The 19305-nt window shown below is 41.5% G+C and overlaps 1 protein-coding gene across 5 annotated transcripts in view; it reads left to right on the top strand.

Moving 5' to 3' along the window:
* LOC122129915 (NACHT, LRR and PYD domains-containing protein 12-like) overlaps window positions 1-19052 on the top strand; it is a 38512-nt gene extending 19460 nt beyond the window's left edge. The window contains exons 18-24 of one of the 5 annotated variants that reach the window (XM_042704636.1): window positions 294-464; window positions 619-771; window positions 923-1093; window positions 2899-3069; window positions 7459-7632; window positions 9562-9608; window positions 18485-19052. In XM_042704636.1, the coding sequence (XP_042560570.1) occupies window positions 294-464; window positions 619-771; window positions 923-1093; window positions 2899-3069; window positions 7459-7632; window positions 9562-9608; window positions 18485-19020 (1423 nt within the window). In that variant the 3' untranslated portion in view covers window positions 19021-19052. The other 4 variants (XM_042704637.1, XM_042704638.1, XM_042704639.1 and 1 more) reach the window with 4 other exon arrangements.
* The last annotated feature ends 253 nt before the right edge of the window (window positions 19053-19305 follow it).

The raw sequence follows: 19305 nt of genomic DNA, 5'->3' as shown, positions 1-19305 counted from the left end.
AGGGATAACTACACTTTTGTAATTTTGTGCTGTGTAAAATTAAAGTGATCTATACGGTTCTGTCGATGATTGTCTTTCAGACTAGCTGGTCATAGACTCAGTGATAAATCCTGTGAGATTGTGGCCTGTGCTCTGCAGTCACCAAACTGCCTGCTACAGCTGGACCTGAGTAACAATGACCTGAGAGATTCTAGAGTTGTCTGTGTCATTCTAAACTTTTGAACAGTATTGTTTTTAGTCATGCTACCATGCCATGTTCTACTCTCTGTCTCTATACCTGTCACTCTACGCAGACTTGCTGGCTGTAAGCTAACAGAGAGGTCATATGAGATTGTGGCCTCAGCTCTGCAGTCTGCAAACTCCCCCTTAAGAGAGCTGGATCTGGGTCACAGTGACCTACAGCAGTCAGGAGAAATGCTGCTCTCTGCTCTACAGAGTCCAAACTGCAAACTGGAGACACTGAGGTCAGTAATATTGTACACCGTGTTAACAGGCGCATACTGTTAACTGTAGACTATATTAACCAGACAATAGCAACATCAATGTTTTACTCTAGGCAGAATTTGCTCTCTGATTTAACAGTTTGTGAGAGTCTGTTACACAATTTTGTTTTTTCAGACTCACTGGCTGTAAACTGACTGGAAGGTTTTTGGCCTTGACTCTTCAGGGGGCAAACCCCCACCTGAGAGAGCTGGACATCAGTGACGGCGAGCTTCAGTACAGTGGAGGAGAACTGCTCCATCAACCACTGAATCAAGACTGTAAAGTCAGGTCTGAATATTTATAGAAATGTTGTTGGGCATATACTGTTGGACAGAGAGCCCATGTCTTCATGCATATCCTTCTTTACTAGTATTTCTTATTTGGAAATTGAAGAGGTGTAGAGGACATGCTTCTTACAGTCTCTTCCTCCCCCCTGTAGACTCATCTGCTGTAGACTCAAGGACAGCTCCTGTGCAGTCATGGCGTCAGTCTTGCAGTTTTGTGTTTCTCAACTGAGTGTCTTGGATATGACTGGCTGTGATCTGCAAACATCAGATGAGAAGCTGCTCTCTTGTCTTGGAAACCCAAACTGCCAACTGAAAACACTGAAGCAAGTAATATTTTTGTTTTTAGAGAAACCTCATTGAGTTTTATTACTGTGTGATCAAGAATCTTACATCCAGTGTGTAACCAGAAAAAACAACAGCTAAGTTTTACCTTTGCCGTCACATTAGTTTTATTTAGTGTGTCTTAAGGTTATATATTTTGTTTAAACCATACACAAGTTATTGATTAAAGTCAAACACAATGGACACATTCCAGGTGTACCTACAAAGTGTAAACTTTTCTTTTATTGAAGTGTATTGGATTCAAAACACAATTTTCCATTATTTCATCCAGTATTTAATCAACTACATTGTTTTGACATCAGCAGACTCTCACTGTCATTATCTCTATTTTCTTAGTTTTATTTAAGAGTGTCTTATCTATATTTCCGAGTGTACACACACACACACATATTTAAAAAAAAAAATTTCATACTGTCTTTTAGACTTAAAGGCTGTAAACTCACAGATGAGTCCTGTAAGGTTCTGGCCTCATTTCTGCAGTCAGCAAAAAGTGGTGAAAGTGATCGAACACTCCTGACACCTATCAATGTCTTCTGGTACAGTACGTAGATGTAATGGTGTAAGGAAGGTTTAACACAGATTCTCAAAGGCTTGTGTGTAGATGGTCAGTAAATGGATTGAGAGTGTATTTTCAAAGAAAAAGAAGGAAAGTGATATTTCTTAAGGGGATAATTATAATAATTTTGACCCATGGTATGGATTGACCAGTCAAGCAGTGTATGTTGGAATTGTTGTGGATTTGTATAACACACTTTTGCACCTGTATAATCGCTGCCTATCAAGAGCCAGCCAGAAACCATGGAATCAGTTTTCATGATGTGTTTTCATTCATTACTGTAAGAACATTTATAGTGTTTAAGTAGAACTGATTCAAAGTGTCCCATTTGTATTGTTTGTAGTAAAAGTCTGTTAACCCGTTTGGAATTAATGAAAATTTCTGGGACAGAGAGGTTCCCCAAGGAGGCCAAGATACAGTATGTTAGTAATTTTATCCCACAGGAATGGGGCTTCAGTCAGGCAATGGTAGAAAAATCAGGAACAATGAGGCGCATCAAGGGAGAGAGAGCATGGCTTCACATAATGATTCACCAGCTTCTCTAACTAGACAGGGAGCAAAAATGACCTTTTAAGTATTTTATCAGTTGAAAGGGGAGGAGTATACATCACAGAGCTCGGATCACGTGGGCCACCCTGGGTCCAGACTTGGGCGTTACAGTGACCCTGTGACCTCCAAGCAGGGTTAGGAGGGTTACTTTAAAAATGTATTCCGATACAATTACTGATTGCACGTGTTAAAAATGTTATTCAGTAGCCTAATCCAAGTATCACAATATTAATGTAATGTAACTTGATTACTTTCCATTACTTTTGGATTACCTCAACGACAAATCTGCACATGAAGACAACAGAAAAGAGACATCAATAAGATGGCTTTTACTTAATTAAGCATAATCTGTAAATCAACAGCACAATGTAACCTTGGAAAAGAAAATGAGGAAACCAAGTTTTAAGAATTAAACCTGCCCTCTGTTCAGTGTTTTATAAAGAAAAATCTGCTTGTCATTATGCAAATTCAGCCTACAGACCTACAATGAAAATGCACAACACCACAGTTTACACAGCATAGGCATGTGCTGGATTAGTTTGCTGTCCATGAACTGTTTCGGTTAATTTTGCTCCTTATTTGATGGTTGAAATGTCAATGTCTGTGTCATTCTAAACTTTTGAACAGTATTGTTTTTAGTCATGCTACCATCTCTGTCTCTATACCTCTCACTCTACGCAGACTTGCTGACTGTAAGCTAACAGAGGAATCCTGTAAGGCTCTAGCCTCTACTCTGCAGTCATCGGTGTCTCTGACAGAACTGGACCTCACAAACAGTGAACTGAAGGATTCTGGTATTCAGCTTCTCTCTGCAGGACTAAGTAACCCTCACTGTAAACTACAGACATTAAGGTTGGTGTTTGACTTTCATTCTAATATCTAGCATCACTCCTAATTGGAGCTTTTGATGCATGTGCTAGATTAGTTTGCTGTCCATGAACTGTTCACACTTCTGGCTATACAAAACCATTTGCATTTTTTGGGCAAGTGACAGAACACTCCTGACACTTATCAATGTCTCCTAGTACACAGAGTAGTTGTAATGGTGTAATGAAGGTTTGACACAGATTCTCAAATGTTTGTGTGTAGATGGTCAGTTTATGGATTCAGAGTGTATTTTCAAAGAAAAAGGACCAAAGTGATATTTCTTCAGGGGGTAATTAGAATTATTTTGAATCATTTTGTTATAATGTATGGATTGACCAGTCAATCACAGTAGGTCAGAATTGTTGTGGACTTGTATACCACACTTTTGCACCTGTATAATCGCTGCCTATCAAGAGCCAGCCAGAAAACATGTCATCAGTTTTCATGATGTGTTTTCCTTCATTACTGTAAGAACATTTGTAGTGTTTAAGTAGAACTGATTCAAAGTGTCCCATTTGTATTGTTTGTAGTAAAAGTCTGTTAACCCGTTTGGAATTAATGAAAATTTCTGGGACAGAGAGGTTCCCCAAGGAGGCCAAGATACAGTATGTTAGTAATTTTATCCCACAGGAATGGGGCTTCAGTCAGGCAATGGTAGAAAAATCAGGAACAATGAGGCGCATCAAGGGAGAGAGAGCATGGCTTCACATAATGATTCACCAGCTTCTCTAACTAGACAGGGAGCAAAAATGACCTTTTAAGTATTTTATCAGTTGAAAGGGGAGGAGTAGACATCACAGAGCTCGGATCACGTGGGCCACCCTGGGTCCAGACTTGGGCGTTACAGTGACCCTGTGACCTCCAAGCAGGGTTAGGAGGGTTACTTTAAAAATGTATTCCGATACAATTACTGATTGCACGTGTTAAAAATGTTATTCAGTAGCCTAATCCAAGTATCACAATATTAATGTAATGTAACTTGATTACTTTCCATTACTTTTGGATTACCTCAACGACAAATCTGCACATGAAGACAACAGAAAAGAGACATCAATAAGATGGCTTTTACTTAATTAAGCATAATCTGTAAATCAACAGCACAATGTAACCTTGGAAAAGAAAATGAGGAAACCAAGTTTTAAGAATTAAACCTGCCCTCTGTTCAGTGTTTTATAAAGAAAAATCTGCTTGTCATTATGCAAATTCAGCCTACAGACCTACAATGAAAATGCACAACACCACAGTTTACACAGCATAGGCATGTGCTGGATTAGTTTGCTGTCCATGAACTGTTTCGGTTAATTTTGCTCCTTATTTGATGGTTGAAATGTCAATGTCTGTGTCATTCTAAACTTTTGAACAGTATTGTTTTTAGTCATGCTACCATCTCTGTCTCTATACCTCTCACTCTACGCAGACTTGCTGACTGTAAGCTAACAGTGGAATCCTGTAAGGCTCTAGCCTCTGCTCTGCAGTCATCGGTGTCCCTGACAGAACTGGACCTCACAAACAGTGAACTGAAGGATTCTGGTATTCAGCTTCTCTCTGCAGGACTAAGTAACCCTCACTGTAAACTACAGACATTAAGGTTGGTGTTTGACTTTCATTCTAATATCTAGCATCACTCCTGATTGGAGCTTTTGATGCATGTGCTAGATTAGTTTGCTGTCCATGAACTGTTCACACTTCTGGCTATACAAAACCATTTGCATTTTTTGGGCAAGTGACAGAACACTCCTGACACTTATCAATGTCTCCTAGTACACAGAGTAGTTGTAATGGTGTAATGAAGGTTTGACACAGATTCTCAAATGTTTGTGTGTAGATGGTCAGTTTATGGATTCAGAGTGTATTTTCAAAGAAAAAGGACCAAAGTGATATTTCTTCAGGGGGTAATTAGAATTATTTTGAATCATTTTGTTATAATGTATGGATTGACCAGTCAATCACAGTAGGTCAGAATTGTTGTGGACTTGTATACCACACTTTTGCACCTGTATAATCGCTGCCTATCAAGAGCCAGCCAGAAAACATGTCATCAGTTTTCATGATGTGTTTTCCTTCATTACTGTAAGAACATTTGTAGTGTTTAAGTAGAACTGATTCAAAGTGTCCCATTTGTATTGTTTGTAGTAAAAGTCTGTTAACCCGTTTGGAATTAATGAAAATTTCTGGGACAGAGAGGTTCCCCAAGGAGGCCAAGATACAGTATGTTAGTAATTTTATCCCACAGGAATGGGGCTTCAGTCAGGCAATGGTAGAAAAATCAGGAACAATGAGGCGCATCAAGGGAGAGAGAGCATGGCTTCACATAATGATTCACCAGCTTCTCTAACTAGACAGGGAGCAAAAATGACCTTTTAAGTATTTTATCAGTTGAAAGGGGAGGAGTAGACATCACAGAGCTCGGATCACGTGGGCCACCCTGGGTCCAGACTTGGGCGTTACAGTGACCCTGTGACCTCCAAGCAGGGTTAGGAGGGTTACTTTAAAAATGTATTCCGATACAATTACTGATTGCACGTGTTAAAAATGTTATTCAGTAGCCTAATCCAAGTATCACAATATTAATGTAATGTAACTTGATTACTTTCCATTACTTTTGGATTACCTCAACGACAAATCTGCACATGAAGACAACAGAAAAGAGACATCAATAAGATGGCTTTTACTTAATTAAGCATAATCTGTAAATCAACAGCACAATGTAACCTTGGAAAAGAAAATGAGGAAACCAAGTTTTAAGAATTAAACCTGCCCTCTGTTCAGTGTTTTATAAAGAAAAATCTGCTTGTCATTATGCAAATTCAGCCTACAGACCTACAATGAAAATGCACAACACCACAGTTTACACAGCATAGGCATGTGCTGGATTAGTTTGCTGTCCATGAACTGTTTCGGTTAATTTTGCTCCTTATTTGATGGTTGAAATGTCAATGTCTGTGTCATTCTAAACTTTTGAACAGTATTGTTTTTAGTCATGCTACCATCTCTGTCTCTATACCTCTCACTCTACGCAGACTTGCTGACTGTAAGCTAACAGTGGAATCCTGTAAGGCTCTAGCCTCTGCTCTGCAGTCATCGGTGTCCCTGACAGAACTGGACCTCACAAACAGTGAACTGAAGGATTCTGGTATTCAGCTTCTCTCTGCAGGACTAAGTAACCCTCACTGTAAACTACAGACATTAAGGTTGGTGTTTGACTTTCATTCTAATATCTAGCATCACTCCTGATTGGAGCTTTTGATGCATGTGCTAGATTAGTTTGCTGTCCATGAACTGTTCACACTTCTGGCTATACAAAACCATTTGCATTTTTTGGGCAAGTGACAGAACACTCCTGACACTTATCAATGTCTCCTAGTACACAGAGTAGTTGTAATGGTGTAATGAAGGTTTGACACAGATTCTCAAATGTTTGTGTGTAGATGGTCAGTTTATGGATTCAGAGTGTATTTTCAAAGAAAAAGGACCAAAGTGATATTTCTTCAGGGGGTAATTAGAATTATTTTGAATCATTTTGTTATAATGTATGGATTGACCAGTCAATCACAGTAGGTCAGAATTGTTGTGGACTTGTATACCACACTTTTGCACCTGTATAATCGCTGCCTATCAAGAGCCAGCCAGAAAACATGTCATCAGTTTTCATGATGTGTTTTCCTTCATTACTGTAAGAACATTTGTAGTGTTTAAGTAGGACTTATACAAAGTGTCCCACAGAGAGGTTCCCCAAGGACGCCAAGTTATGTTAGTAGTTTTATACCACAGGAACGGAGACCTCAGTCAGGCAATGGTAAAAAAAAATCAGGAACAATGAGGCATTTCAAGGGAGAGAGATCATGACATGGAACATGGGAACATGACTTGAAGTATTTTATCAGTTGAAAGGAGAGGAGTGTTCATCACAGAGCTCAGATCACATGGGCCACCCCGGGTCCAGACTCAGGAGTTAGAGAGACACTATGACCTTAAAGACATAACCAGAACACCCCAGTCCTTATCACTGAGAAACACAGAGGCACACAGATATAAATGGCACATTCAGGAATACACAGATATATGCTTACCTTACTTCTAATTCTAAGAAACATATAGGCATCTGAGTAGAATAATAATACATTAATAAGACTTTAGTTCTGAATGGAATCTCTGTAAACTTTTCGTTCTTCAACCTCTTGGAATTAATCCTCAGCTAGGGTTTAAAGCAGACTGTGTCAGTTTATGGATGTTCTTAGTGATTTATCTGCTCTCAAAGTAAATTGTTTTTCAAAAATACATTTGTGGGATTTTGACAAAATGGCTGAATTTGCAAATGTCTTGCGTAATGCGTTCCCTTCTCTAATAATGAGGGGAAATTATCTCTTCTTTCAGACTGTCTGGTTGTCTCATCACACACCAGGGCTGTTCTTTCTTGGCCTCTGCCCTCAAATCAAACCCCTTCTACCTGAAACAGCTGGATCTGAGCTACAATCATCCAGGAGACTCAGGGGTCAGAGAGCTCACAGACAGACTGAATGATCCCAACTGTAAACTAGAGAATTTCAGGTGAGTGCTGGGTGTTTATCTGAGTGTACATACAATTTTAAACAGTTGCAGAGGACACCCAGGCTAAAGGGGTGTGGAGGGAGATTTTAATGGAGCGGATGGCCAAACTCTTTTCACTAAGAGCACCAAGTCTGGACTGCTGGAGGTGCATCTTCTTTCTATTCCTACATGGATGTGCATGTTGCTCCTCCTCCTAAACTCCAAGATGGGTGCACATGTCCTGCTAGTATCACCAGTCAGCAGCCACTTCTATTCCCCTCATCTTCTCTCAGTCACAGCATGCCAGGGCTGATGGCAGTTAGTGCCGCTGTCAAACATCTGTCTCAACCAAAGCTTCCCAGCAGTGCTGTGGGTGGATCCAGTCGGCTCTGGTGCCCATAGCAACAGTGTTGTTACACTCCTTCCTCCCCCTTTCCCCTCTCCACTTCTCTCCTTCCAGCAGGAACTGCTCACACTGCAGTCCCACCTGCCTGACTGTCTGGATAAACTGAGTAAATTATCTGTGCTTGTGTCACACCCCTGTCTAGGGTCAGAGGCAAGAACAAAAGAAGGAGATTGCTAGTATCACCAGTCAGAAAAGAGAAGAGTCTGCACTGTGGGCAGAACATATGTTGACACAGAGCCTGTGAACATGTAAAGATTGTATTACACAGAAGACATACGAAACTAGGAAAAAGAACATTTACAGTATCTGGTCCAAAACAGACTGATGTCTAAATCCTCATGCTTTGGCCTTGTCTAGTTCCTGAGTCTCACAAACTGGAAGAGTGTGTTTGCAAAGGGTGGAACCCCATTGAAACATCAGCAGGCAGAGGTTTTGTCAATTTTATGTCATCAGCCTATAGGACATCCTGTAAACACACACACACACACACACACACACACACACACACACACACACACACACACACACACACAAACACACACACACACACACACACACACACACACAAACAAGGAACTGCAAACACAAGAGCAATCAAGCACAAAGCAAGCATGGGGTGGGTGGGGTCCTTTACTATGCCTCAGGCCTGCCTGCAGACTCTCTGGTATTAAATGAGCTCCAGGGTTGGGAGTGGAGCTCCTTCTCTGCTGTCTTGATGACTCTCTGGTGGTCCTGAGCAGTGCTGTTGTCATACCACACTGTCAGCCTGTTTGTTAGCATACTCTCAATAGTGCACCTGTAGAAGTTTGTAAGGATACTGGGTGGCCTCCTCAACTTCCTGAGGAAGTACAGCTGCTCCTGGTCTTTCTTGATCAGCTGGTCTGTACTCTATGACCATGTGAGGTCATCACTGATGTGAACTCCTAGGAATGTAATGGTGCTTTCTCACCAGTGCAGACCCGTCTATGTGAAGTAACTGATGATGTTGGTGCTGATGTCCTCTGTTCCTTCTCCTTACATCCACAATCATCTCTTCAGGTTTGCTGACATTGAGGGAAAGGTTGTTTGATGGCACCATATGTCTCAGCTTGACACCTCACTCCTGTACGCTGTCTCATCACCACCAGTGATCAAGCCTATGACAGTGGTGTCATCAGCAAACCTGATGATGGAGTTGCTCTCATAGGAGGCAGTGCAGTCATGTGTCAAGAGTGTGTAGAGCAGGGGGCTCAGCACACAACCTTGAGGGCAGCCAGTGTTCATGATTAGTGTCTTTGAGGAGAGATGCCCAATGCTGACAGATTGTGCTCTGCTAGTGTGGAAGTCCATGATCTAGCTGCAGAGGGAGGGGATATATGACAGCTGTCCTGAAAAAATATCCCAGAAAAAATAACCAGGCTATGAAATATATTACTAATTTTGTATTTCATGCTTAGTTTTTTCCCTGTTGATCTAGAAAACTTATATAGTTTTGCTTGATTAAAATGATACACTTATAACAAATCAATTCACATGTGTATTTTCTTCTTCTCTTCTTTCTTGAGGTATGACCATGGAGGAGAGTTCAGGATTAAACCAGGACCGAGAAAATGTGAGTGATTTTATTAATTTTTCCCTGAAAAAATACATACACATGTTTGTGTATTAACATAGAAACATTGAGGTACGTGTGTGTGAATGAAAAAGAGAAGGAGGTTTTGTATGTTTATAGGTTTAGCAGTGCCTGTGATCATGTGTGTGTCATCAGTGTCCCTTCAGTACTGGAGGCTGATGTTTCTTTGTTTCACTTGGTCATTTTCTGATGCCATTTGACTTGTGATAATTCTAAAACATGAACATGAATGCAGACATCCCAACCTGCAAAAAGTCATTTCAGGGAGGTATCCCAAACCCCCCCCAAACCCTGTCCCCCAGTCCCCCGGGAAAAAAAATCTAATTTTTTTTTTACAAATGTAGGCCTAGGCCTATTTCCCTGCGCTCCCTAACAAGTTGTGGTCCCTAAAAGATATAAAAGCATAATATCATTCTATAGGCTATAGCCCTATGCAATTCTTTGTTAATTATGTTTAAATATGTAGATTACTTTTACTATTTATATGCTGCCTATACTATTTATGTTAACTGCTTTTATTTTTATTCCATTGCAACTTCAAACAGGTCTAAGGAGTTTGTTGTTTTCATGTAGCCCTGGCAACTAGCCGGCCTGAATAATATGCACATGAAATGAAACTTGTTGAACTCACCTCAACATGTCTTTTACAGTTATTTAAGCCGCCATGGCCAATGCTGAAATCACTGTTACAGATTGTACAGCGAGCAAGACTGTCATTGTGATTTACTTTTCTAAGACAGGGGTACACCTTTGTATAGTCTGTTGTAAAATGTGTCTTATATTTTCGTTTTTTGGGGTACTCTCCCTCTGCCATGGTGCTCCTGTTCCCAGATACACTGAACTGATTAATTCGGTTCGGGAGAAGAGATAAAAGCCCGCCCACACTGAAAATTGATTGGTTGACTTACCGAAACAGGCCAATCAGGATGCTTCATGAGGCACACACTCACACTGCCACACACACGCAGTCTCTAGGTCCCTCTCCCTCTCTGTCGTGCGCGCGCTACACAGATGCTTACGCGGTTTGGAGCACGTCTGTCTCGCGTGCGCGCTTGCTCGCTCGCTCTAGATTCCGGGAGATTTTAAGTAATTTGCGGGCATCAGGGAGTCGCTATCAATATGCGGGAGACTCCCGGAACTTCCGGGAGACTTGGGATGTCTGTGAATGTGATCAAGTCGACTCCCAGCTCATACAGCTGCTGCTGAGCAACTGCAGTGTCTGGCCCTGAAAACAGCTGCCAGCTTACTGCCATAAGATTAAAATGGCGTGTGCCATCATGACAATGAAAGCTGAACAGAATTGATCTCTGACACTTACTGAACCAAGCAGTGTTTGGTCTGTGATGCCTACCCTAAGGGATACACTCTTGAGAGTGTGTGTGTTGGTGTGTGTCCTTAAGTTTTGACTGGCCTGCTAGTCTGTGTTTGACTGTTTGTGTGTGTGAGTAAAGACATTTCACATATGCTTGTTCCTGCCTTCCGGACCTGACAGACCTACACAGACCTACACACACACACACACACACACACACACACACTCACCAACTCAACTTCACTCCATGGCCTGATACCAGGAAACGCACTCACACACACACACACAATCAGGAATGAGTCCAGGATGACCAACACAAACATTATCACACACTAAACAAGGACACACACACATAAAGATAGACACACACGTATATTTAGTCATGCAATCACACACACAAAGATATACACATCTAACGCACACAGGATCATGATTAATACAAACTGTATCACATAAACAAGGTCACATATACACTCACAACCATACAGAGAGAGAGACAGGGAGAGAAACTCACACACACACACACACACACACACACAAACACAGACAGAGATAGACAGAGAGAAACACACTTATTTACACACACTCCACTTCATTTACACACCTATACTACTTCCTGACACACACACACTCACTCTAACACACAATCATGAATGAGTCCAGGATAACCAACACAAACAGTATCACACATAAACAAGGACACACACAGACAAAGTTACACACACAAGTACATTTAATCCTTTAATCACACACACACACACACAAAGATATACACTAATATTTTTTTCTACACACACACGTACATCACACTTTACATACACACACATTCCAAAAATCTCTCCAGAACTCTCCACTTCCTTAATACACACACTCTAACATATGCGGACAAACACACACGCACATGCACCCATTCACTCACTCACTCACTCGCATACATAAACACACACATGCACCCACTCACTCACATACATACACACACACACACACACATTGAACACAAACAATATCGCACATACACAAGGAAACACACACCTATGCACTCACACACTCACTCACACACACAAACGCACACTCACACACTCACTGAATCACAAATTTGTCCAGGATGAAGAACACAAACTATTTCACACATAAACAAGGACACAAAGACACACACACAAGTGCATTAATCATGCAGTCACACACACAAAGATACACACACAAGTGCATTAATCATGCAGTCACACACACAAAGATACACACACAAGTGCATTAATCATGCAGTCACACACACAAAGATACACACACAAGTGCATTAATCATGCAGTCACACACACAAAGATACACACACAAGTGCATTAATCATGCAGTCACACACACAAAGATACACACACAAGTGCATTAATCATGCAGTCACACACACAAAGATACACACACAAGTGCATTAATCATGCAGTCACACACACAAAGACACACACACAAGTGCATTAATCATGCAGTCACACACACAAAGATACACACACAAGTGCATTAATCATGCAGTCACACACACAAAGATACACACACAAGTGCATTAATCATGCAGTCACACACACAAAGATACACACACAAGTGCATTAATCATGCAGTCACACACACAAAGATACACACACAAGTGCATTAATCATGCAGTCACACACACAAAGATACACACACAAGTGCATTAATCATGCAGTCACACACACAAAGATACACACACAAGTGCATTAATCATGCAGTCACACACACAAAGATACACACACAAGTGCATTAATCATGCAGTCACACACACAAAGATACACACACAAGTGCATTAATCATGCAGTCATACACACAAAGATACACACACAAGTGCATTAATCATGCAGTCACACACACAAAGATACACACACAAGTGCATTAATCATGCAGTCACACACACAAAGATACACACACAAGTGCATTAATCATGCAGTCACACACACAAAGATACACACACAAGTGCATTAATCATGCAGTCACACACACAAAGATACACACACAAGTGCATTAATCATGCAGTCACACACACAAAGATACACACACAAGTGCATTAATCATGCAGTCACACACACAAAGATACACACACAAGTGCATTAATCATGCAGTCACACACACAAAGATACACACACAAGTGCATTAATCATGCAGTCACACACACAAAGATACACACACAAGTGCATTAATCATGCAGTCACACACACAAAGATACACACACAAGTGCATTAATCATGCAGTCACACACACAAAGATACACACACAAGTGCATTAATCATGCAGTCACACACACAAAGATACACACACAAGTGCATTAATCATGCAGTCACACACACAAAGATACACACATCTCATGATTTTTCTACACTGAAACTCAATCACAAACATTCCATAAATGACTCCAAAACTCTCGACTCCCTTGAATAAACACACGCTAAGAAATGTGCGCAAATTCTCACACACACACACACACACACACACACACACACACACACACCCACTGATTCACTCACATATACAAACACAGACAGAGAGAGAGAGAGAGAAACACACACAAGAGATTACATATATACTCTTTCGTGCTTTCCTGACAAACACACATGCACACACACACACACTCTCTCTCTCACACACACACACACACACACACACACACACACACACTCTCACACACACACACACACACACACACTCTCTTACACTGATATAAACATACATACACACACATACACACACACATATAGGTGGAAAGAGAGAGAGAGAAAGTGACAGAAACACACAGAGATTACACATATACTCCTTTCTGCCACACAAACACATACACGCACACACTTTCCATAAATGACTCCAGAACACTCAAACCCCTGAATAAACACACACTAACAAATGCGCGCAAACTCACACACACACACACACACACATAACCAAACACACACAGACACACACACACACACACACACACACATAACCAAACACACACAGACACACACACACACACAGACAGAAAGAGAGAGAAAGAAAGAAGGAAGAAACGCATACAAGATATTACATATATACTCTTTCAACACACATACACACACATACACACACACACACACACACACACACACACAAGATATATTACATATATACTCTTTCAACACACACACACACACACACACACACACACAAGATATCATACATATACTTTCTGACACACATATACATTCTCTTACACAGATATAAACTAACACACACACGCAGAGATAGAGAGAGAGAAAGTGACACACACACATACAGTCATTTACAGTCACACACAAGAGATTACACATATGCTCCTTTCTGACAAACACACAGAAATATCACAAATACACAAGGATGCACACACACACACACACAGAGGTTCACATACACTCACACACACAGGATTCCACATATACTCCTTCCTGACACACACAGGAAGAGACTCATACATGCACTCACTCAATCACACACACAGATATCACACATACAGAAGGATGCACACGCACTCACTCACTCACTCACTCACATACATGCATACACACACACACACACACACACACACACACACACACACACACAGAGGTTCACATACACTCACACACACAGGATTCCACATATACTCCTTCCTGACACACACAGAAAGAGACTCATACATGCACTCACTCAATCACACATACAGATATCACACATACAGAAGGATGCACACACACACACACACACACACACACACACACACACACACACACACACACACACACACACTCTTACACAAATATAAACTAACACACACACACACACAATATCATATATATACATTATCTTACATAGACATACTCGATCGCATACACAGACACACACACACACTAGATCAAGGGTACTCAATTAGAAACCCAAAAGATCCACTTGCCAAATGTTCATTCGGACCAGGGTCCGAAACAGTGATGATCAAAATCCAAAAACATAACTCCAACAAAAACGTTCAAACTATGCACAAAAGGTGATGTGGTCTAGCCTTATTTGTGTGAAAGGTGACACTTTTTTTGTGGTTTAAACTTGGGCATAAAAGGTGTGAAGGCCAGGCGAAGAGGCACTGATGTAAGTGTTCATTAGTGAGTGTGCTCCTGTATTTGTTTTGCACCATATTCATGGTTGATAAGGCAGACTCACAACTGTATGTTGAGGTATGCACGCTCTTGTTGTGTGGCTGATCTAACTATTACACTGCATGTTGCTTGGTATGATGATTGCAGATGGTTTCTGGACCTTACCTCAGAGTTCTGGGGGTAATTTTGTTTGAAGTGTGCATGCTTTGTTTCATAGTGACGTTTCATGTTACCTCTTTTAACCGTCTCGTTGCAGATTAAACACATCGGTTTTGTGCTCCCCACAGGCAGCACAAATGCATACTTTTCAGTCCACTTCAGAATCAACTTTTCGTGTTTTGTCGGGTTTAGAGCACGCCACGTTTGCTGAGAAACGGGTATCGTTCACAAATCGATCTGCCCGCGTTGTTGCCATTGACACACACAACCTGCGTGACCCACAGAGCTCGCGGCCTGCATTGAGTGAGTGAGTTGTCATGGTGATGTTGTTATTACAGCTCCTGATTGGACCTCTGGATTGGACACGGAAGATAGAAACCACATCGAGTAGGATACAAATATATAGCGCCAAATCATGCACCAATGAAAACTCGCTTGGATCATTATTATATTAGAATGTTGATTTTGGTTTCGGTTATATATAGATTTGATTGCGTCTGGGTCCGGATCCGGACCGGAGTCCGCCTATTACTAGATCATACATATACTTCCTGACACATACACATACTTCCACAGACATGCACACACACGCACACACACACACACACACACACACAAATATCACAAATACACAAGAATGCACACACACACACTCACTCACCTCACCTACATGCATGCACACATACACTCACACACATTCACACACTCACTCACTCATTCACTCACCTACATGCATAACTGTTAAGTTAAAATTATCTATCTGCGTGCTGGTTTACAGAGAAATCAGAGTAATCGGACCGCCACACGTAGCACTTGGTTTGATACAGCTGAGTTTACTGGTTTCAAGATTGGACAAGATTCAGCCGGAGATGCAGAGCTCACAATAGCTCTGTCACCCATGGCTGGAGAACGCGTTCTGAATTTTACATGTGATAACAATTGGTTTATAAGTCCAGTCTTCACTGATGGTACTTCCTGGGCCCCACACGTATACGCCTCTCTGTGACTTGCATGTTTCAGTCGTAATTTCTGGCCTGACAATTAAGTTTCTGTGAATCTCCACTCCCTGGTACAGATAGTCTCCCTATCTCATCTGTCTCCTGCCCAGGGTGCCCTCTGACCTTGGAATTTATGTCACTGGTCATTCTAAACTTGAAAGCAGTTCTTTGAATGTTATCTTAGGCCCCTCTGTCTGAAACCTGCTTTCCAACTGCTCAGTTATACTGGTTAAATGGGCATACATTGTTAATAGAAATAAAATGTTAATAAATTCATACCTAAACTGAATTTATCTTACAACACACAGAATCACTTTCTCACTCACCCACATTTATACATACACACACACACACACACACTAGAGATTATACATACTGCCTGACACACACACATTCTCTTAGACAGACATAAACAAACACACACACACACACACTCAGATAGAGAGAGAGAAGGTGACAAACACACACACACACAAGAGATTACACTTATACTCCTTCCAGGCGCACACACACAAACACACACACACAAATATCACAAATACACAAGAATGCACATTGGGCAGCCTTGCTCTAGACGCTTACTAAAGCCTCTGATGGGTGTCTGGATTCTGGATGAAGGTATTTTGGACCATTCCTACTTACAAAACATCTGCAGTTCAGTTAGGTTTGATGGCTACCTAGTGTGGACAGCCCACTTCAAGTCATAGATTTTCAATAATATTCAAGTCTGGGGACTGGGATGGCCATTCCAGAACATTATACTTGTTCCTCTGCATAAATGCCTTGGTAGATTTCAGGGTCGTTGTCTTGCTGGAACACCCAACTCCGGCGTAACTTCAATTTTGTGACAGATTCTTGAACATTATTTTCAAGAATTTGCTGATATTGAGTTGAATCCATGGGACCCTCAACTTTAAAAAGATTCCCAGTACCTGCACTAGCCACACAGCCCCACAGCATGATGGACCCCCACCAAATTTTACCAAGTTTTTCTTGGAATGCTGTGTTCTTTTGCCGCCATGCATAACGCCTCTTGTTGTGACCAAATAGCTCAATCTTTGTCTCATCAGTCCACAGCACTTTGTTCCAAAATGAATCTGGCTTGTTCAAATGTGCTTTTGCATACCTCCAGCGAGTGTGTTTGTGGCGTGTGTGCAGAAAAAGCTTCTTCCGCATCACTCTCCCATACAGCTGTTCTTTGTGCAAGGTGGCTGATGTGTTGAGCGATGCACAGTGACACCATCTGCAGCGAGATGATCTTGCAGGTCTTTGGAGGTGGTCTGAGGGTTGTCTTTGACCATTCTGACCATCCTTCGCCTTTGCCTCCGATATTTTTCTTGTCCTGCCACTTCTGGCCTTAACAAGAACTGTGCCTGTGGCCTTCCATTTCTTAATAACATTCCTCACAGTGGAAACTGACAACTGAAACCTCTGGGATAACTTTTTGTAGCCTTCCCCTAAACCACAATGATGAACAATCTTTGTTTTCAGATCATTTGACAGTTTTGAGGCCCCCATGTTGCCACTCTTCAGAGGAGAATCAAAGAGAAGCACAACTTGCAATTGGCTACCTTAAATACCTTTTGTAATGATTGGATGCACTTTTCTATGGAATTTTAGGCTTAACGAGCTAATCAGACTAATTGTGTGTTGCAATTAATCAGTATTGAGTAGTTACAGGTATTCAAATGAACAAAATTATTAGGGTGCACGAATATTTGCACAGCCTATTTTTCACATTTGATTTGATTTCACACAACTAAATACTGCTCCACTAAATATCTTTGTCTGGAAAACATCCCAGTACTCAGTGTTAACTAGAAAATGAATATTATACCACTGTGATCTTTTTAGGTGAAGACAGAGTCAATTATCATGCAGCCTCAGAGGTGTGCCTAAACTTTTTCATACGACTGTATACTCCCTCTTGCCTTCTTGACTCTCACACACACAGGTACATTGAATCATGCACTCACACACACACAAATATACACACTTCTCATTCTCCTCCCAGAATTTTGAACACAGACACACACACACACACACACACACACACATCTGTGTGTGATGATGTGTGTATGTTTGTTTGAGCATGCGTTTGGTTGTGTGTACGCAGGGAGAGGTGTATATCTGAACATCTGTGTGTGTGTGTGTGTGGGGTGGGGTGGAGTGGGGTCGGGTGTGGTGGGATGGGGCGTGGGGGTGGTTACAGTGAATAGTCCCTTTCCCTCTTATTCTGATGAGTATGTTCTCTCCTCTTGTCTGCAGATGCCTGTGAGCTCACACTGGACCCAAACACAGCATACAGAACTCTCTCTCTCTCTGAGGGGAACAGAAAGGTGACATGTGTGACTAAGGAGCAGCCGTATCCTGACCACCCAGAGAGATTTGACTTCTGGTCTCAGGTGCTGTGTAGAGAGGGTCTGTCTGGACGCTGCTACTGGGAGGCTGAGTGGAGTGGGGATGGGGCTGAGATAGCAGTGGCATATAAAAGCATCAAGAGGAAAGAGTGGAGTGATGAGAGCGCACTGGGATGTAATGACAAGTCCTGGGGTCTGTTCTGCTCTCCTCACGGTTACTATGCCAAGCACAATAATGAACCCACTGACATACCTGTCCCCTCCTCCCGCTCCAGCAGAGTAGGAGTGTACCTGGACTGGCCAGCCGGCACTCTGTCCTTCTACAGCGTCTTCTCTGACACACTCACCCACCTGCACACGTTTCACTCCACATTCACTGAGTCCCTCTATCCTGGGTTTAGGGTTTGGCCTGACTCCTCAGTGTCCCTGTGCCAGATCACATGACCTCCCCATGCTGCAGGAACACAGGAGTCACCCACTCCTATTCATACACAGCATGTGTGATGCTGTGATGTTATGGAAATAGTGATGTGTGTATTCTGTTTATACACAACTACTTTGATGATACTATGCAAATGATGATATTACATTTTTGTATATTTTGTGCATTTACTGAATTGAATATGTGGGTTATAAGAATTTTTCAGCAACAATATGATGTATTCTGCTCTCCTTAAGGTTTTGTTATTTGCTGCATTTGTCTGAAAATGATGCACTGGTCTGGGGTCT

This window comes from Clupea harengus, unplaced genomic scaffold (genome assembly GCF_900700415.2).
Source record: "Clupea harengus unplaced genomic scaffold, Ch_v2.0.2, whole genome shotgun sequence".
NCBI lineage: Eukaryota > Metazoa > Chordata > Actinopteri > Clupeiformes > Clupeidae > Clupea > Clupea harengus.
Note: the sequence above shows the minus strand (reverse complement) of the source record. Positions and strands in the feature narration are given on the sequence as shown.